Raw genomic sequence first — 23,002 nt, forward strand, 5'->3', positions numbered from 1 at the left:
TTATTCACAAGATGAAGTTTTCTTTTTTTTTTTTTAATAGAGGCATGTTTTTTTTATTTATTTGTTTGTTTGTTTTGTTTATACAAGCACTGGGTACAGTCCGAAGCGTGGGAGGGTGAGAGAATTCACCAGAGCCAGAGCGGGCAGCAGAGCAGGCAGAAGGACTGAAGTACACTGCTGAGGGGAGCAGCGGGCGGCAGGAGAGGTCTGCGCGCCATGTGGGACCCTCCTCCGGTGGCTGGGGAGCAGCCGGGGATCGAACCGGCGCTGCAGAGGCTGCGGGCAGCTTCGCAACCCAGCGCTCAACCGCTGCGCCACCGGGGAGGCCCAAGATGAAGTTTTCTTAATTGATCTTTTAGCTCTTGAGTTCTATGATATGAAAACCATAAATAAAAATTAATAAAACATCTTGAATTTACATAGTCATCTGAGGTTTACTTTCACATACATTGATCTCATTGAAATCTCAACAATTTTGTAAGGTAAATACAGTATTAGTGCCCTTATTTCAGATTTGGATGTAAACTCTGGACTCCAGAGAAGTTGGTAGTTTTGTTTAATGTGCTTATTAGTAAGTGGTAGAGCCCCAGCTGGATCCAAGGACTTCTGATTCTTCAATTGTGTTCTTTTCTTTATATGACCTATTATCTTGCACTAAATCCCATTATCACCTTTTTATACTTTCCAAGCATTCTGGCACAATTTGTCTCTTTAAATTAAGGAGCAACTATTCCTCTTCCTTTGGGGTTCAGACTTAGAATTCTTTCATGATTTTAAACAACGTAACATGGTAACACTTGGCTCATTTGTATGTTTAAATGATTATTTGAAAAATACTCCATCTAACACTTATCCCTTTTCCTGATTCTCTTTCAGATAGCAATTCTGTGGATGAAAAGGTTTTAAATCATACTTTTTCTTCCCTCCTGAGGGATCTTGTCCTTTGTATATGTTTGTTTGTGACATATTAGACCTTTTTTGGTTCCCCTGTTTTAGTTGTGAAATGTGCATGTTATCATAGCTTTCCATTCTTTGGTTGTCCTTTCAGTGTGCCCCTGATATGTTGCATTTATGAAGAGGTTACACCTTGCCAGCTGCGCTTACTTTAGCTTATACTTGCCAATCTAGGGGTCTGCTACGGTCAAACTCAGCATCTGTTCTTAAGTCTGGCTAATCATGATCTCCCTGACTGATTCATGATCTTCACTGCACATACCATGTTTTAAGGGCAAATAGTATTTGGAATACCATATATTTTCCTGAATTCTGCCAGTGCTTTTGTTTAAATGCTGACAGCTAATTTCAAAACATCCACCCACAAAATCGTAGTAGCTTTGACTTGCAGCTGACCCTGCTTAGCATTTGTCATACTGGGTGTTACGTGTTTAGTGCAGTTGATATATGTCCCAAATTCACATATATACACTAAGATTATGCTAAAAGCCTCTTTGTTTTGTTTTGTTTTGTTTTTCTCTTTTTTCACTTAAGGCTCGAATAGTAAGTGGCAGTGATTTGGATGCTTCTAAATTCTCTGCACTCCAGGCATTTGGTGGGTAAGTACATTCATGACCTTTGTAATTTATGCTATTCATCAGTGTACTTAGTTGTGCTTCCAACATTGTCTTTGGAGTTCAGAATGTTGAATAATGGTATAACTAGTCTCACTGTTGCATTCTTTTTTCACAAATAAAGGACCATTTACAGTATTTTAAAAAATAATGTGTAGTTGTCTGTAATGTGTAATTGTTTATATGTATCTATATGTAAAGAATGAATCACCTAACTTGATTAGCTATTAGCATTATCATTCCTTGCACAAATACAACCATATAAGCTTCATAGATGAATTCATATTAATACAATTAATATTATCTTTTGATCTGTTTACATCTAATGTGTGCATGAACGAACATCTTTCTATGTCAGTAAGTCAATGCATACAATCTTAACCATTATTTTTTATACTTTAATGGGTGTACAAAGGTCTTCAAATTTTAATTATGAAATTAATATATAATCATTTACGTAAAATAAAGAAGAAGCAAGGAATCTCTAATTCCCATAGTTACACATTGGTATTGTTTTGGTATGTATGCTCATTTGCCTTTTTCAGTATGCTTGCATACATATCTACAGTCATATAACCAAGTAGTTTATATGTGTATCTGTGCATTTAAATAAGTTAGTTCATTATGTATTTAAATAAAAAAACATTGATTTAGCACTGATTATATCAAGTATTGTTAGGAACGGTTTGTGTGTAATGACTCATGTAATCGTTTCGGTATCCCTTTGAGGTAAGTAATATTTTGATATATGATTTACCAGTGATAAAATCAGTGTATCAAGCAGTCAGAAAACTTCACCTCCTTTCAACTAGTGAGTGGCAAAGTCAAAATCAAACCTAGTTAATCTAGTTCCAGAGCCTGTGGTCTTAATTACTGTGTGTGTTGCATGTGCAACTTGTTCCATTTAACAACTTTCAATTTCATTATTTTTATGTGATACAAACATTTCAAAACACTTTTATGTAATATGGTTACTGTTATTTATGCATTTTTAAGAATATTTCTAGATGCCATTATTGTAAATGATACTACAACAAACACATAATAGATATTTAAAGTGTAATATATTGAACAAAACAGGCACAGTTTATACATCTACACATCTAGATTAAGATAGGTTGTTAAATATATTGTTAGGGAAATTTGAACATATTTCTGTACAGTATAAATGGAAGCAAAATTTAGATACGCATTTTAGGTATATTTTTAGGCAAAGAAATAATTTCACAGTTATGGTTTATACTGTCATTCTTTGAAAGTGAATCTTTTGTTAAATAAAACCATATTACATATAGAAAATTTAAAATTTTAAGTGTAAAACTCTTGAAAAAATACCACATGCTATTTTTATTTGATTTTTCTCAAATGTAATTCAGGTGTTATTTTGTCTATACACTCTTCACAATCCTTAAAATATATAAAGTATTAATTTTTTTGATATATAAGGCTGATTAAAATATGTTACAAAATCAGCAGTGGTCAGGAATCGTTATGAATTATCCACAGAAAGCTCAAGTAATAAGTGGATTACTCTCTTTCTCTCATTCTACAATACTATCTCATTTACATTGGCTTAAATATGAAAACTTGACAAAAGGAATAGTTATCTCAGAAAATAATTCAGTTGAAATTCATTGTAATTATGAAAGATACAGTTTCATGATCATGGAAGCTTATCTGAGTTTATGATCTTCAAGTTCTTATAATTCCTCCCTGCCAAAAACATCCTTCACTTCCTAACATCTTTTTTAATTCACACCTGAATATGTACTTCTGTCATTGTCAAAGCAGTAGAATTCATCTATAACCATACTTTTGTTCAATGCATGTTTGTAAATGTCTAGCTAAAATAGGTCATTTTTGTATTTTGAATAGGCTCCTTCTACATAATTTACCCAAAACTGCCTATTTTCAAGGACTTACCAAGGGATTTTAGTATTATGATAGTATGGGAAAGGGGTGATAATTCTAGTCATCAAGAGAATTCATTTTTATCTGAATGCTTATTTCCTCTTGATGAGCCCCTTCAATTATAATAACCTCTTTCAGAAAGATTTGCTTCCAATTTTTACTTTTCCTTTAAATATTTAAATATATATTTTTATTTAATTGAAGCATCCCTATAATTCTTCTAAACCTTACAATGTCTATTACTGGGAAACTGGGACTGAAACAGACTTTCAAAATTTGGAGTCTTTGCTTCTGTATGCCAGTACTACTCTACAGAGTCAAACACCTCTAAGCAGTTGAGAGCCAAACCATATTCATCCTTCCTTCTTTACGTATCAATAAAAGAACAACCTATACACACTCCAGATAATGGAGTTAACAATGCTGCTTTCTGCACATCTCTCTATACATTTCTTGGAAAAGATGTTGAAAATACACATCAAACTTCATTCTGTTTTTCCATCTGTCATAATAAAAAATTTAGACAGTCTTCATGAAAGGAATTGTGTGAGAAGGAAGAGACAGAAGACCAGAAGGATGCATGTTTCAGAAAGCATTAAACTTAAGAGGTTTATATCTTAGTGTTTTAATCAGAATTTGGTAACATATCCATATATGTAAGCTAAGAGTCATACTACAAGTGTGTGCCAAAATGATGTTAGAAGTACAAGAATTTTATGTGGGAATAATCTCAAAGATTAAATGATGACAAAGAAATAGGAAAGAGGGGTCTTTGTAACATGATATGAGCTTAATGTCTGTAAAAGAAGACCAGAAAAGAAAAAGGACTGGTGTGAAAACTTTCCAGCTGACCGAAATGAGTCTACAGGAAATTGTCAGTCACATCATTGTGTTTTAGATTGATTAGTTAGTGTTTCTTGAGTAGATTCAGGTCTACTGTATTTTAAGAAAATAATGTTCTTGAAACTGATGAATTCAGGATGAGAGAGAGAGTACTGTGAGCTTTAAAAGAAACTAACCCTTTCCGCCCCCACCATAGTCTATTGCCTATCCCAAACTCAAAGCTCAGTTACTAAGTCCTTACAGGAAAATCAAGGAATTTTTCTCATGTTAGTTATAAATCCAGTAAGCCACTTAGCTTTTCTTTGTCAATCTCCTTTACTTTGGAAAAACTTTTGAAGGTTGACTTGAGCAAATCTATAAACATATTTCTATAATTATGCTAATATGTACATTTTTATTTTTTTATTGTCTATAAACTTCCTCACTTTTTGAATATCTTAGATATAAACTTAGACTGTATTACAGATTTTCTCTACTCAACCGCATTATTACTGCTTTAGGATAGAGACCTTTTTTGATTAATAATTGAATGATTTTCTTTTACCTTGTTCTTCATAAAAGTAATAAGGGGGTTTATCCTGCTCAGTCCACTACAGGATGAACAAAACTATGTTTCCAGGTAGCCATTTATATCAGCTAGAAAAGAATTTCATATGAGGTGCGGGGATGCCTGAACCCACCATACACTCTTGATTGTACCATGTCAGCTAGTCCTCAGAACTCTGCCTGCAGTCTTCCAGTATAACAGAAATGTTACATACTATATACCAAGATTTTATGTAGATAGTCTATTAATTAGGAAAGCTTGTAGCGGTAAGACCACCAACTTCCTAAAACCCATGTATCAAGAACTGGTCACTAAACCATTCACTTTCAGTGACCAAAACAAACCAGTCTCAGTTTGTCCAGCCACTGGCAGTCACTTCTCTAACTTGGTCAGCTTAGTGTTTCACAAGACTCCCTTCATAATTACGCAGGGAGTTCTTGAGATCTGTTTAGAAAGTCATGGGGCTATTAGACAATACATTTTGATGTTAGCCACAGAGACCATCCAGTAGACAAACTCATGAGCCACCAGGACCACAGGCATGGATCCCCTTAATGGGAAATACACTTTGGCATAGTATCTGTTGAGCGAATATCAAAGTTACTAACTCCAGCCTAAAATGGTCTAACAAACTCCATTTGTTTTCTTTGAGTGTATAATAAACAATTCTTTGAGACATATTTTTCTATATAGTGGCTAAAGAATTCATAAAAAAAGAATTAAGAAAATGGAACACTTTTCTTCAAGCTATAAAAAGCTTGTAGTTCATAAAATTATAGATTGGCTCATTTTTCATCATGCACTTTGACGATTTTCCTTGTTGGTTCTTGCCACTGAAAGTGTTCAATACAGCATTGGTTGACTCCCCATAAAGGGTCTGCTTTCCTTTTTATCTTTAGATGATGGCCATTCAAAACACCTGAATGAGAAATTGCCTTTCCCTAGTTTCTAAGGCCAGCTTTTCTCTTAGAAAAGTAAGAGCACCAATGTAAAGTTAAACATATGTTTCCTTCCTTTGGGACCTCCAGTCAATATGTACCCCTCCTTCTACTTCAAAACAAAACAAACAAAACAAAACCAAGCTCTCAAGCTTACTATATTCTCTTCTAACTCTGAGCATTGAAGGAGTACCCACCTATTACCATAGCAGCTATTGGAGACAGTCCAACCTCAGAAAAATGATCTTCTATTTAAGGAACCTGAGAGCATATTAGTTGGAGAAAAAAATTCAGTGTCATAACATATTTTTCTAAAGCCTCTACGTTCAGTCTGCTTATTGAAATTTACATATTACTATACATTTCCAGTTCTTTAAATCAGATCTTAATTATGACATCTAAATCTCTGGCTTGTTAAATTTATTAGAAAGTCAGTTGATTTATAGAACTACACCACACAGAATCAAATTTAATCTTCTAATGCCTTCCAAATTGTTTTTGAGAAGTAACAAATTAAGATCTCTGATGTATCCTTTATGAAGACAGCATTTGAGCAGTCAGTCTTAAAGCAGTGCCAATTATAACTATGGAAGGTATCCTGTTACATGGAGCAGAATAATCACTTTTATTAGAACATCCTTAGCTGTTACTCGAAAAAACACTGAAAATAACCCCATAAAGTGGCAGTTATAATGCATACCATGGTTGCTATACCTGCTGTCTCTTTCCAAAATGCAATTCATCTGACTATTGAGTACATCTAACTTTTATAAAGCATCTTACAAAAAAAAAGAGGAACACAAAGCTTAATCATTGCATTTACCAATAAAGCATATATTGAATGTGTTTTTAAGTATCTTTTAATAAATGAATACCATATTCCATAAGGGTAGATAACATAATTTACTCTCATAGGCAGATTATAGAGTGGTGCAATAGAACAATAAAATAATCACTACTAACAAAGTCGTATGCTTCTATAATCTTGTAATTGCTCATACCTTATTTAAAGTAACAGATTTGCCTAAAACACAATACTTTCTTAAATATTAAACAGCTTGCTGTCAGAACCATATCATGATTCTTATATTTGGCAATTCTAAATTTAAATTGAGCAATTAACGTGGTTCTTGGTCTTTAGTCTCCCTTAGCATTAATAAGCAGTATGAAATTTAATATGTTAAATATAAAGAAATATTGAGCTGTTTTAAAATGTGGATAATGTCTCAAATTCATAATTACTAAGATTATAGAGTAATAACTTTTGAATGGTGTCTAAAAATTATTTATGCATTATCCCCTTTATCCTAATGAAAACTTCTTGAGGTAGATGTTGTAATTATACCATTTTCAAATGAGGCATCTGAGCCTTAGCAATACTAAACATTGTCAAGGTCAAACAGTCACTAAGTATCAGAGTTGAGATTTTAACTAGGTTGACCTGATACTAGCACTAAGCTATTTCACTATTATGCCATATTGATATAATTTGCTAATGAATGATGCTTATTTCTAAATCAGTTCTATTTTGTACTCAATGTCTCATCATATATTGATCTGATGAGGTTTATAACGGGGATCAAATCAGTGTTGTAGACATTTCTGTCTGGACTCCAGAAAGGTATTTGCCAAGGATTTTCAGAATATCTCTAGAAAAATATCACCTAGCTGAATTAACAATGAACTGAATGACTAAATCTAAAATGTGAAAATTCCTTAATGTCTTTGTATCAGGGGAGCCTCTTATTGGAGTGCTTGAGCAACTGCCATAGATAACTTTTCACTTGAACTAGATGGGAACAATAAAAGATATTATTGTAGAATTTGATAGTGACATAAGACTGGGGGAGTAAAAAATAGTGTTTTAAGTGATGGAATTACTATGAAAAAGATCTTAACATACTATACAATGAGCTGAATCTAACAAAATGAAATATAAAAAAAAATGTATCCATCAGGATTAGCTAGGCTATGGTACAGTAACAAGTAAATGCCAAATTTCAGTGTATTAATCAAATACAGGTTTATTTTTCACTTATACTACATTTTCAATATACAGAGAATGGAGGGGTAATGCACTTTGTTATAGTTGCTCACGAACCCAGGTAGGCAAAGGTTTATATCAATGCATACTTTCATTGCAGGGCAGTTAGGATGCGACAAACTGGACTCTGGACATAGACTTATGTTTCCCTTCTAGTCATATTATAATGGACAAAGCAAATTGCATGGCAATAACTAGGTGCAGTTCTATTGTGTGTCTAAAAGGAGAAAAGAAATATTTCTTCCTAGTCTGAATTATTACATTTGGGATAAATGGAGTTCTTAGATGCTTTAAAGAGAGATATCAGTTTAATATTAGCATATGAAAAAAATAAGAATTCATTGAATTGAATGGGCACTTTAATGCTGTAGTGATAGTGCAAGGACCTGCAAGAAAAGCAACTTAGAGATCAGGGAGAAAATTGTATTATGTGAAGTAGGGTGAGAAATTGTTGCTTCCCAGCATGCCTATGCTTAGTTTAGGGAGCAGCTTCTGAATAGGGTGTATAACAAGGAGAAAATTTACACAAGTAGATAGAAAAGGTGTTTCAAGTCATACTATGTGAAAAATCACTATGTGAATCTGGAAAATATATTTTTCAGATGGGAATGTTAGAGGTCTTCAAATGGGATGAGGAGCAAGAAATTAAAATGCCCTGAGAGCCTAGAAGGAGGAACATCAATTATTAGAAAAAATAGGGGTAGGCACACTTCTCAATATGAAAAGAAATTTCCAGCAATAAGAATTGCATTTTTAGCACTGATATCCAAGATCTACAAAGAACTATTTAACTCAACAAAAGGAAAACAACCGAATCAAAAAAATTTGGCAATGTAAATAGACACTTCTCCAAAAAAGACATACAGGTGGCCAACAATCACATTGAAGAATTGTCCATCATCACTTATAGGGAAATACATATAAAAACTATGAGATACCACCTTACCTGTGAGAATGGCCCATATTAAAAAGACCAGGAAAAACATGTGTTGGTGAAGATATAGAGAAAAATGAGCCCTCTTATACTGTTGCTGAGAATGTAGATTGGTCCATTGCCTGTGGAAAATAGTGTGGAGGTTCCTCAAAATATTAAAAATAGATCTACCATATGATCCAGCAATTCCATTCCTCGGTATCATCCTGAATACAAAAATACTAATTTGAAGGAATACATGCACTCCTGTGTTCATTGCACAATTATTTATAAATAGCGATGTTATACAACAGCCCAAGTGGTCAAGGACAGAGAAGTGGATTAGAAAAATGTGGTATATATACACAATGGTATTCTATATAACTGGATTAAAAAAGTTGAAATCTTGCCATTTGGGGCAACAGGGATTGAACTGGAAGGGATTGATTTTTGTGTTTACCCAGTTATCTGAGATACATTACAGGGCAGAAAGTGATTTACATTCTTGTGGATAATATGATCTAAAAATTTAAGGAAGATATTTTGGAGTTATCAGGGCTGACTTTGTGGAGAAGATGACATTTAAAGTTTGGATAGAATTTTGATATGCAAAAGAAAAGGCAGAGCAGGAAGCAGTACAAAAAATTTAGTGTCATGGGCAAGAAAATGTGCTGGACAGTAATGTGTCAGTGTATAGAGGCGGGAAGTAGAAGATAAGTCAGGTAAAGTGAAACTTTAAATGCCTGGTTACTGATATTGCATATATTAATCTTTTGAATGTTGTGTCTGTAACTTTGAATATTTGCATCTTGTGAAAATGACTCAGGGGTTCTTTGAACATAGTGATCCAACCATAACTACTGGATTTTCATCACAATAAGAGGGAAGAAGCTTGGATTTATATTCAGTCTTGTATAATTTTTGTTAACTCTAGCAGAATCATTTGCCAAAAGCACAAGAAAACTTAATTTTTAGAAAGACATTAGTCTCCAGAAGAAGTGCATTCAGGCATAGCAGGCATCTCTCTTCCTTTGAGTACTTTTACATAACTGTCAACTGGCATAAACGTAACTGTAACTCCTGCTCATTATCTTGATGTTTAGACTATAAGGGTCCAGGCAGTAAAGGCCAAAGCCTGAGATTGGTAGAAGCCATCATTGCTCAGGAACATCTGAGAGTAAATCATCACACAAGGTGACACCATCTGCTACATAATGTTTACTTTTCCCTTCAGAAAACAATACTCGAAATAGTTGCTCCAGTGTCAGAGTGACCACTACAAAATCCCGTGTTTTTTTGAAGATTCCCAAGTTTAATAAGATGCATTTATTTTTACAAAGTGTGAGGTGTTGGGTAGGGTGAATATAACCATGAATTACTTATTATAGAGTAGCCAATCTGTGTCAGAGACAAGACTCAGATTTGCCCAGGGTCTGAGATCTGTGGCAACTCTTTCCAGTTGCCTTTATCAATTTATTCAGACACTGTAGAGGGTATTTAGAAGTTACTCAGAATTGGGATTTAGTCTTAGACATATTTGATGCAAAACTATATTAGCAGTAATGAAAATGGTGGACCCCTAAATTTATTGAAGGAGAGTGGGGTTCTGTGAGAACTCTTGTAAGGAAGCAATGAGTTTGGCATAGTAATTCAGACTCAGAAGTAAGACTTGAACATCACATCAGGGGGAAGAAATTTCGGCTGTGTATATGTGCGTGTGTTTTATTTTTTTTCAAGATTTATTTATTTATACAAGCACTGGGTACAGTCAGAAGCACGGAAGGGGGAGAGAATCCACCAGAGCCAGAGTGGGGAACAGAACAGGCAGACTGATGAAATACAATGCTGAGGGGAGCAGGGGTTGTGGCAGGAAAGGTCTGTGCACCATGTGGGACCCTCGCTGGCGGCCGGGGATCAAACCCGTGCTGCAGAGGCTGCGGGCAGCTTCGCAGCCCAGCACTCAACCACTGCACCAGCAGGGGAGGCCCTGTGTGTGTGTTTTAAACCACTGTGTTCTAGCCACCCTGGTTATATAAATACCGTTTAAGAAAACAAAGTTAAAATAAGATACATATATGACTTTTAGCTGTTTCTTTTTGTTTTTAAAGATTTATTTATGTATACATGAGCTGGTACAGGCCAGAGTTGCAGGGGTAGGGGTGAGAGGATTCACCAGAGACAGAGTGCCTGCAGAACAGGCAGACTGACTGAAATACACTGCTGAGGGGAGCAGTGGGTGAGACAGGAGAGGTCTGCTGCACCATGTGGGTTGCTCTCTGGCCGGCCAAGGATTGAACTCATGCTGCAGAGGCTGTGGATTGCTTCATAGTGTGGTGCTTAACTCCTTGTGCCACCAGGGAGGCCCTTAGCTGTTTCTTTGAAATCCAGGCAAAACTTCCCACCACCACCCCACCTCCCCATGCAAACTGGGCACAAACAACAAAAATGATACTAATTAGAGATATAACACTGAGATGAAATTGTTTCTTCAGTTCTTCCATTTGTTCAGTAGACCCACGAAGGAATATTGCATTATTTCTGAGCAAAACACAGGCAATAATGTGATACAATGGCAAATGCACATAACATGAATTAGAAACCTAGTTTTAAAACTGGATTTTTTTAAAGATTTATTTATTGATTGATTGATTGATTGATTGATACAAACACTGGGTACAGTCAGAAGCGCGGGAGGGTGAGAGAATTCACCAGAGCCAGAGTGGGGAGCAGAGCAGGCAGAAGGACCGAAGTACACTTTTACCATTTATTAACTGGATGAATTTGAGCAAGTCACTTAACCTGCAAATATTATTGCCACATTCCGTTACCTCAACATTCTGTTACTTACAGGATAGTTTAGTTCACCTCAATGTTTTTACATTGTTTTTACATTGAAGTAAAATCTTTGCTCTTGGTGGCCAGAGATAGAATTTCCTGGGACTTGTGGGTTTTGTAGGACACAGAACTTGCAGCACTAAAACCATGGGGAACAACTGACCATCTTAGGGGACTTGGGGGAATTCTTGCTCCCACTGGCAGTTGAGAGAGTTGATTTGAGAAGAGCAACATACCTATAACACATGTGTAGCTCACTAGAAGTTCTAGTTTAGAGATTTAAATTAGACAGTATACTTGCATCTATATAAGATACTTCTATCTCTGCATTTTTGAGAAATGCATGTAGTCAAGCTTGAAAAAGTTGCATACTATTGTCCCCTATCTGGTATATTTCATTATTCATGATTGTCTCTTGAAAACATTAAGGAATATCTTCAGACAAAGTAAAGCCCATCTCCAGAAAGACAAAGGAACAAGAGAGGTCTTGATAGAAGGGAGAGTTCATTTTGGAACTGGATTGTAGAAGGAGAAACCTGGGTAGAATGGAAATCTGTTACCTTTTTGAAGAAACTGCAGTAAGAACTAGGCAGGGACTCTTTCCCTTTCTAGAAACATTGATGACTGACTGAAGGTGTGGCGACACCAACTAACTTCTTTTTCATTGTATATTACAGTGTAGGCTTCTGCTTTCATTACTAGAGATTAGCTTTATCATTTCATCTGAGCTGAGCTTTTCCCTCCCTATCACTGTAAACTGGGGCATGGGCAGGTTTCATTTCACTTTGGCAAGAAGGTCCAATTTCTCGGAGTCAAAGTAGGAAACAGATCTTATTACTACTTAGAAACTTGACCCTTCCTGTATTACACCATTAACTGTCTTCCTAATGGTGATGAATCTGTCTTACCCATACTTGAGCTATTTCATACTTGCAATTGAGCAGGATGTAGTAGATCAGTCTAATAAGCATGCCGATATAAACATGTCCACCTTTCTGTAGCATCCCAGTTGAGACCACTGGACCAGGCAAAATGAACAGAGAAATCTGAAACCATCATTATCAGTAGATTTGAGTAGAAAGGACAAAATTAAGACTGTATAGTTTCAAAGTAAACACGATTATTGAAGGTACATCAGGGAGTAACAGTGTAAAAACACCATTAATTCTGTGGGCCTTTTTTTTTTTTATTTTTTAATTTTTATTTTTTTAATTTTTTTTAAATAGAGGCATGTTTTATTTATTTATTTGTTTATTTGTTTTGTTTTGTTTACACATGCACTGGGTACAGTCAGAAGCGCGGGAGGGTGAGAGAATTCACCAGAGCCAGAGCGGGGAGCAGAGCAGGCAGAAGGACTGAAGTACACTGCTGAGGGGAGCAGCGGGCGGCAGGAGAGGTCTGCGCGCCATGTGGGACCCTCCTCCGGTGGCCGGGGAGCAGCCGGGGATCGAACCGTCACCGCAGAGGCCGCGGGCAGCTTCACAACCCAGCGCTCAACCGCTGCGCCACCGGGGAGGCCCTTTTTTTTTTTTTTTTTAAAGATTGATTTATTTATACAAGCACTGGGTACAATCAAAAGAGCGGGAGGATGAGAGAATTCACCAGAGCCAGAGCAGGGAGCTGAGCAGGCATAAGGGCCGAAGTACACTGCTGAGGGGAGCAGCAGGCGGCAGGAGAGGTCTGCGCGCCATGTGGGACACTCCTGCGGTGGCTGGGGAGCAGCCAGGGATTGAACCGGCACCGCAGAGGCTGCGGGCAGCTTTGCAACCCATAGTTCAACTGCTGCGCCACCGGGGAGGCCTGGGCCTTTTTTGATTGTAAGATGCAGAGCATGCAGACCTCTCTCTTTGAATGCTGAATTTTAGTGAGAGGGTAGTTGAGAAGAAAAGAGGGGCTCATGAAATATAAGGGACCACAGGAAACAGGAAAGAAAAAATATGTAATATATATTGGAAACAAGACAAAGACCAGTGGAATATTAACGGCAGAAAAAAGCATTTACTTTATCACAATAAATGATGATTGCAGATTTTTTTAAAGATTTATTTATGCATACAAGAACTGGGGTATAGGCCAGAGGTGTAGGGGTGAGAGGATTCACCAGAGACAGAGTGAGGAACAGAACAGGCATATTGACTGAAATACACTGCTGAGGGGAGCAGTGGGCAAGTCAGTAGAGGTCTGCTGTGCCACGTGGGTAGCTCCCTGATGGGGTATTGAACTCGTGCTACAGTGGGTGTGGACAGCTTCATAGGTTGCATCTTAACCCCTTGCACCACCAGGGAGGCCCGATTATTGCAGATTTAAGCATATTTAGCTTAGGAAAAATATGAAACTATAATCAAATAGAAATGTTGTGTAGACTGCTAGTGGAGAGAAGCTAGGCCACAGGTGATCATTTAAGAATAGTGTAGAGGGCCTCCCTTGTGGCACAGCAGTTGAGCACTGGGTTGCGAAGCTGCCCACAGCTTCTGCAGAATGGGTTCAATCCCCAGCCTCCGGACAAGGGTCCCACATGGTGCACAGACCTCTCCTGCTGCCTGCTGCTCCCCTCAGCAGTGTACTTCGTCAGTCTGCCTGTTCTGCTCCCTGCTCCTGCTCTGGTAAATTCTCTCACCTTCCCGTGCTTCTGACTGTACCCAGTGCATGTATAAATAAATAAATATTAAAAAAAAATAGTATAGACATTTGAGATTCAGTTACACAGAAATAACTACTGATAGATGGTAAAAAAAAAAGAGACTATAGAAAGATAGAGTGAATAATTTTAAAAGTATATTTAATATTCTCTTAACAATGTACATTACGGGCCTCCCCAGTGGCGCAGAGGTTGAGCGCTGGGTTGCGAGGCTGCCCGCAGCCTCTGCGGTGCCGGTTCGATCCCCGGCTGCTCGCCGGCCACCGGAGGAGGGTCCCACATGGCACGCAGACCTCTCCTGCCGCCCGCTGCTCCCCTCAGCAGTGTACTTCGGTCCTTCTGCCTGCTCTGCTCCCCGCTCTGGCTCTGGTGAATTCTCTCACCCTCCTGCGCTTCTGACTGTACCCAGTGCATGTATAAATAAAACGAGTGAACAAATAAATAAATAAAATAAAATAAAACATACCTCTTAAAAAAACAAAACAAAACAATGTACATTACTCTCTTTCCTGTATTAAGAAACAAAGTTAAGCACATGCTTGTCATAGGAACTGTGATAAGTTGCTGATCATTCCAGGATGACCTTGGCTTACCTGTATTTAAAGAAGACTAAATTATGAAAATATGGAACCATTAATCTTTTTTTCCATTTAAAAATAGAATTCATGAATTTTAAATCTGGTATAAGATTCTGATGTCTGGAGTGAATTTTAGCTAGTTATTCAACAGTTATTTTATTTAACTAAAAGTTTACTTTTAATTTTTTCAAAGAAATAATTACAATTTCTACTTGATTCCATTGCTATGAGTACTAAAGTAATCATTTTAGGTAAACAATTTCAGAATATGTAGTGCGTAGAGAGTATGACAAGCTGGTTATGAATAACTTCCATGTTTTCAAATATGATTCAATATCTTGCTTCTGATAGCTTAGTTTTTTGAAGATCAGGCTGTATTTTAGTGAGAACTTAAATGATTATATCCTTGAATACCCTTTGGAATGTAAAATATCCTTACACCTGCTCATTCATATTGGACTATGATACATCAGCGAAGAAAATATGGGTAACAGGAAAACAGCCCCACACTTAAAAGAGGTTACCTAAACCACACTTGATGGATTATTATATGTAATTCTTTGATCTATAATCTCAGCATGATTGTATTGAAAAATGGACAGAAACACTTAAGCTTGCTGATTTGGGCACAGAGAATGGATGGGTTTCAGGTTAACATTAGACATAGTCATGATTGGCTGCCGGATGCATCTAGTTTTGGCAGGTGTCCAACTTCCTGAGACCAAAGATTTAGTTCAGGGAAACTGCAGCAAGCCAGTTTAAGTATATTAATAATAATTCAATAAACTGGGAGAATTAATAACACTGCCATAATTTCTCTTATGGAATTATATATCTCAATATTTATATAAATTTAGAGTTTTCCTTTGGTATTTCCAACTCTTTTAAAATATTGGTTAGACCTACTAAAGATAGAGCTTCCATATGATCCAGCAATTCCACTCCTAGGTATTTACCCAAAGGACACAGAAACATTAATTCTAAATAGCACCTGCACCCCTATGTTGATAGCAGCACTATTTACAATAGCTAAGATTTGGAGACAACCCAAATGCCCAAAAATAGATGACTGGATCAAGAAGATGTGGTACATATGCACAATGGAATATTACTCAGCATTCAAAAAAGATAAACACATGCAATTTGCAGCAACATGGATGGCGCTGAAAGGGATCATGCTCAGCAAAATAAGCCAGAAAGAAAAAGGAAAATAATGGATGGTCTCACTCATAATAGGAATCTAGAAAACCTAAATATGGACCAGGAAAAAGAATAACTATAAGAAAGGAAAAATCAAAATCGACAAACAACTATGAACCAGAGACACTCTTTGCAGGCGTGGAGGAGGGATTGGGGTCAAAATTGGGGTTGCAATTGTATGGGGAATATAAAATATATATATATATATATATATATATTGGTTAGAGTAGGCCCTTCATCACTTATTAGAATTGACTATTTTTAATAGATGACTGGATCAAGAAGATGTGGTACATATATACCATGGAATGTTACTCAGCATTCAAAAAAGATAAACACATGCAATTTTCAGCAACATGGATGGTGCTGGAAGGGATCATGCTCAGCAAAATAAGCCAGAAAGAAAAAGAAAAATACCGGATGGTCTCACTCATAGCAGGAATCTAGAAAACTTAAATAAGGGACCAGGAAAATGAATAACTATAAGAAAGTGAAAATCAAAATCAACAAAAAACTATGAACCAGAGACACTCTATGGGGGGTAGAGGGCGGGAGGGGAGGGATTGGGGTCAAAATAAGGGGGTTGCAATTGTATGGGGAATACAAAAATAAAATTTATTAAAAAAATTGACTATTTTTTTAAAAAAATTAAATAATTCCACATCTTTGTTGTAGAGGGATTTTTGGTTATGACATACAGATTTTATGGTGGTCTCCAAAATTCTCGTTTTCATGCTCCCTTGTTCTCTAGTTACATTTTCTATTAGTGAAGTCAAATACATTCTTTGTTACTTGCCATTTACTTTTTTTTTAACTTTGTGATTGTTGTGATACTATTTTCCATTTTATTCCCTTTGTTTTCAGTAAATTATAGGAGTTATATTAAGGCTTATAGGAATTAATTGTATATTTAGAAGAATATTATTGGCCTGTCAGAAGATTTTGTGATTTTGTTATATTTTAAAAGTTTTATGCATTCAATTTGAAGAAATTTTTATTTTGCTTGATCTTTCAATATTTTCTTAACTTCTGTCTTTGGATAATTATAAAACCATTCTTCATATTATGATGATAAAATATTTTTCTTCCAGTGCTCTTAAGGACAAACATTTGTATCATTAATCTGTTAATTTATTTTGAATGCATTATATGAGCTATAGAAAAAAATTGTCTAATTGATATTCAAAGTACATGAATGAGTAAAAGTTTTCAACACTGAACAAAAGAACATAAGGGAATATTTTCCAGTATGCACATGAAAAAATGTGCAAATCATTAGTCTTCAGAAAAATGCAAATTAAAACCACTGTGAAAACAACTGCACACCCACCCAAATGTTTAAAATTATTATTTTGGGTGGGGGGAATTTTTTTTAATGAAGTACCATTGCTTAAAATCCTTGTTAATATTTTCATAGTGTAGGAGTTTCTCCTCAAAGGAGAGGTCATTGTATGTAATTCTCCCACCACCATAACACCTATAGTTATCTATCATAATCTGCAGCATGGTTAAAATTAAAACAAATTAACAGCACCAAACTTTGGTGAGCATACAGAGTAACCAGAACTCTTCTCTCTGGTTAATTGGAACCATATCTTATGAAAGAAAGATAGATATGGATAGAAATTTAATAAAGCAATTCTGGTAAATTGATAATGATAGAATCTACGTGGTGGGCATAAGGCATTCCCATAAAATTTCTTTCAACTATGCTGAGTGTTTGATAAATTATTGCAAAAATATAGTTTGAAAGCGCAATTAAAGGTACAATTACCACAGTACTCACCTTTTTGTTTCTATTGTCACTTGTGTACATGACCATTCTTTATAAAAGTATTTCTAGATTTGTTTACACATTTAATTATTTGTTTTGTGGCTAAGCCAGGGTTATCCTGGCTCCTAGAACTGTCAACTCCCCAATCTTGGCATTAAGCACACAGCCCTTAAGGTGCTTTAACACAGCACTGAGGCACAGCAGGAAGAAACACCTAAAATTCTTGCTGTGAGGTCATCACTGGTTTTGAGAAAGTTGCCACAACCTGTCTCACATTCTTTCCAAGGGATGCCCTTGAGACCTGAAAGCTACTTTTAAGTTTTATATTGTTTCTGAAATCGCACTGAGGGCCAATCTCCAAGAGCTTAACAACTCAATTCAAGCGAATAGTGTGAATGTCATATATAAAGGCTGGGTGGATGCTATCTGTACCAGTGATTTAGTTTTCTTACAAACTTTTCGTATTTACTTCTTTAATACCCTCAAACTTTACAATTTGCAAATATATTTTCACTTTTGGAGACAGGTTATCTATCTCTATTTTCTGTCATAAAACAGAGGCACCTTCTGAACAAGTGTACCCGCCTCCTGATTGGCTTTTCTTTATTGTCAACATTTATTGAAGTAAATGTTGATTTACATCACAGTCTATGTCTTAGAGGTATGGGCTCTCTATTCCTTTGGTGTGTGTGTTTTTATTCCAATATCATACTGTTGATTCTATTCCTAAGTATCATAGTTTGAAGTGCAAAAGTTAGACACCACTCTATTTATTCTTTTAGGATTACTTTGGCTTGGCTATTTGGTACCTTTTTTGGCTTGATGCAAAGTTTATAATTGGTTGTTCTGTTTCCTTAAAAAATGTCAATAGGGTTTTGATAGGTATGGTGCTGAACTCATAAATTAGATAATTTGGGAATCTTAACAATGTTTATTCTTTTAATACATGAGCGTAGGATACCTTTTTATTTGTTTTTTTTTTTCATTCTCTTTAACAGCAACTTACGTTTTTCAATGTATAGGTCTTTGACCACCTTCATTAAGTTTGTTCCCTGGTATTTCTTTCTTTTTAGTGTGATAATAAGTGGGCTTTTAAAAAAATTTCTCTTCTAATTCATTGCTTGCATATAAAATTGCAACTGTTTTTTTCTGTATTTTTTTTTTATCCTGCCACTTTACTGAATTCATTTATTCTGGTAGTTTTGTTGGAGGAATTGTAACAGGGTGGTCTTGCACATACTGTAACCCTGAACAAAAAAAACTGTCTTATAAGGCTTCATCCTGAAATCTGTGCCACCAAAAATGTGGAATAAATATTTAAAGGGGGGATTGTAATAGGTGGCTCCCAGGAAAACGGGAGGTTCCAGGTTTCCTGCCCCACCCAAGGGAGGGTGGAGTGGAGCTGGGAGAACAGTAAGCTGGAGAAGAGACCGAAGAAGGAAGGAAGCAGGTTAGAGACCAAAAGTTGACCTGGAGGAGGCACATGGAGCCGGGAGGCATGTGAAGAAGCTGCACTTTTTCTTTGGTCCTGAACTGGTTGAAACTGACGTGGGTGAATGACCCATGGGTAGGTTAACAATGGCAGCTTTTATCTTGATTTTGCTCTTTTCTTCCCAGACTTGTCTGGCTGTTCCTGACCCTGTTCTATGAGTCCCTGCCAGAAGGTGCTTTAGACTTGTGGCAGGCTTTTGGGCCTTGCTTTGGGCCAACCCTGTTTGGCTGGACATTTACCAACGAGGGGATGGGTAACTTCAGGTGCTTAGTTTGGAAACTATATATTTTGTCTTTTCTGTATTGCACACTAATTGTATTAAAGTTCCTTTCCATTAAAGGTTGTATATGTCTTGTCTTGATGTGGTGGATGGCAGAACCTATTTAGAGCAGGCAGTTTTGGGGGTTCTGGGGTGCTCCTCTCCCTGCCCTGTAACAGAATCTTTGTATTTTCTATGTGTATTAGGTCATTTGCAAGTAGTGTTAGATTCAGTTCTTCTCTTCCAATGTGGATTCCTTTTATGTCTTTTTCTTGCTTAATTGTCTCAGCTAGGGCTTCCAATACTGCAGTGATGGTGGACATCCTTGTCTTCATCCTGATGGTGGGGAAAATGGTTTCAGGTTTTCACCAATGGCTATAATTTTGGCTGTGAGTTTCTCATATATGACCTTTATTATTTGAGATAATTCTGTTTATTCTAATTTACTGGGACTTTTTATAAATGGACGTTGAATTGTGTTGAATGCTTTTTCAGCATCTCTTGAAATGGTCATGTGATTTATATCTTCCTTTCAGTTGATCTGTTAGATGACATTGTTTGATTTTGTATGGTGATTCAACCTTGCTTCTCTGAGATCAGTCTTACTGGATCATAATGGATGATTCTTTTAATATATTGCTGAATTTGATTAGCTAAGATATTGTTGCAGGTTTTTGCATCTATGTTCATCAGATGTATCACCCTACAATTTCTTTTTGTCTGTGTGCTGTTCTTGTTTGGTTTTGGGATCAGGGGGACGTTGGTCATATAAAAGGTGTCTGAGAGATTTCCACCCTATTCAATTTTGGGGAAGAGTTTGAATAGGATAGTTATTAGGTTCTCCTTACAGGTTTGTTGAGAATTCCCTGTAGAATCCATTTGATCCTGAGTTTTATTATTTGAGAGACTTTTGATTACTCTTTGAATTTCTGAACCTGTGATCTTTAAATAAGTATAACAATTATAAAATCTATGGTTGAAATATATGTAATTCATACTTTTAATATTTATTGCTAAATATTAAATATTTTTGTGTTTTGTATCATTGGATTATCACATTCATTTTTATTCTAATTGGTTTTTACTAGTACAGATGCTCTTCTACGTAAGAGTTTTTAGTCTCCAATTTTCACATACTTCAAAGCAAAAGGGCATCACTTTTGTAATTAACATTGATTGGAGTCAATTTTTATCCACAGCAATTTTGTTCTTGGACAGTTTGGGCTATGTCTTTCTCCCTGTGCTGGATTATTTTTGAGATAGTTTATGAATATGGTGACCCCATCTTGTCTGTTAAGCTGAACACTGTTAAGAGTGCAAAAAAGCTCAAAACTTTAGAAAGCAGAACTCTAGAATTAATTTGAAATGAAAGTAGAAAAAAATCAAGGAAATCTGACCTATAATTATTACATGGGATAAAATGTTCCAACAATCCAAACATTTGGAAGGATGTGAGTGAATCTTGCAACATATAAGTGCTGGGTCTGTACAATGAACAGTGATCACAAAGAATTAGTGAAAATGATCCTCCTTCCAAGATTTCTTTGACCCTCAAATTTGTACTAGGCACTATTCTCCCTCTCATATAGGCCAGTGCTTTGCTTTCAGGCCAGTGCTTTGCTTTCACAGTCCGTGACTCTATCTTTTATGTGATATTGGATTTGATTACTATCCCCTTATCCACAAGGTTGTAAGCTTCATATCAGCAAGGGGGGTGTCTTTTTTGTCATTCACTTTATTCCTATACCTAGCAGGATGCATGTGATATAGTTGGAGCACCATAAATGTTTCTTTATTTCTTTTTTTTATTTATTTTTTAAAGATTTATTTTTTATACAATAGCTGGGGTACAGGCCAGAGGCATGGGAGGGTGAGAGGATTCACCAGAGACAGAGTGGGGAACAGAACATGCGGATGGACCAAAATACATTACTGAGGGGAGCAGCAGGTGAGTCAGGAGAGGTCTGCTGAGCCATGTGGGTCAGCAACCTGGCCGGGGATTGAACTCGTGCTAGCAGTGGCTACGGTTAGCTTCATAGGTTGTGTCTTAACCTCTTGCACCACCAGGGAGGCCCATAAATGGTTCTTTAAAAACTGAATGTTTGGGCCTCCCTGGTGGCACAAGGTATTCAGACACAACCTATGAAGCTATCCACAGCCACTGCAGCACGAGTTCGATCCCTGGCCAGGGAGCTGACCCACATGGCACAGCAGACCTCTCCTGACTTGCCTGCTGCTCCCCTAAGCAGTGTACTTCAGTCAATCTGCCTGTTCTGTTCCCCATTCTGTCCCTGGTGAATCCTCTCACCTCTGGCCTGTACCCCAAGTCTTGTGTGCATCAATAAATCTTTAAAGTAAACCCCTTAAAACAAACAAACAAAAAAAAAAACTGAATGTTGTCACAATGTTTTTTTGTTTTTTCTGGATAAGACCTAGCTCTCACCTGTCTGTTTAGAGGGAAATTAAAAAAAAATCTAGTCTCTGTTATGAAACTAATGTCTGATAATGACTTAATAGATTTCCACTTGAGAAACGTTTGTATTTGAGAAATATGCAGCATATTAATGAAATAGGTTTTTTTATGGTAAAATTATCAGACAAGGGGCTTAAAGGAGAAACAGCAACCTCACATCATTTATTTCATAGCTACGTGGGTGGCTGTTAATTCCCAGTTCCATACTTGGCAAAATGAAAGATATCCTAAACATAAGTAGTATGGAGGGGGTATAAATATACTAAAGGAGATGCTCTGTATATTTTAAAGAATTAAAAAAATAACATACATGGTACTGAGAAACTGTCTTTAGATTAAAAATATTGATAAGGATTTTTAATTCTTTTTTTTTTTTAAGAAAGTAGTCTATTAATAAAAAAAACTATTATTAATGGCAAGAAGCTTTCTCCCAACGTAACTTACACATCATTGCTGCTGTTATATTCACTGCAACTGAAATAAACTGTTCATGGAGATTATAAACATTAAAATGATTCTTATAGATTTTATTGAAAGGGCACCAGTTTTCATATTAAAGATTTTGGGCAAACATTTTTAAAATATCTAATTGCCTTTTTCTCTAAAATGTCTTGTTTTTCTGAGAAAGAGGCAGCCATTTCACTTGATCAGGTTGAAATTTTATGTGTTACAATATGTACCCTGCACTTTAAGGTTTATGGGTATTAGATTAGAAATGGTCCCAGAAGCCTCAGTAATCTGCTAGAAAAAGTGCTACAATGAATACTGGATGGGCAATTCATTTTCATTATCTCTCTCTCTCTCTTTTTTTTTTTTTTGACAACAATGGCACTTCCTTTAGGAATTCCCACTCTTTCATCAATACCTGCATAGTAAATTGAGCTAGAAGTCTGAGAGAATACTTAAAGAATGTCTGCCTAAGTTACAAATTACTTATTTAGTTAGGATCTGAACAGGAAACAGATGCCATCACAAAACAGGAGAATTCA

The 23,002-nt window shown here is 36.3% G+C and overlaps 1 protein-coding gene across 1 annotated transcript in view; it reads left to right on the plus strand.

The window, feature by feature from the left end:
* UNC13C (unc-13 homolog C) overlaps nucleotides 1-23,002 on the plus strand; it is a gene marked incomplete at both ends in the record, with an annotated part of 463,147 nt that overhangs the window by 90,679 nt on the left and 349,466 nt on the right. Inside the window, 2 exons of the mRNA XM_084241221.1 lie at nucleotides 877-899; nucleotides 1,489-1,553. Coding sequence (XP_084097347.1) covers nucleotides 877-899; nucleotides 1,489-1,553 — 88 coding nt within the window. The remainder of the gene's footprint in view (nucleotides 1-876; nucleotides 900-1,488; nucleotides 1,554-23,002) is intronic.

Source organism: Talpa europaea (assembly GCF_964194135.1).
Source record: "Talpa europaea genome assembly, chromosome: 8".
Lineage (NCBI taxonomy): Eukaryota > Metazoa > Chordata > Mammalia > Eulipotyphla > Talpidae > Talpa > Talpa europaea.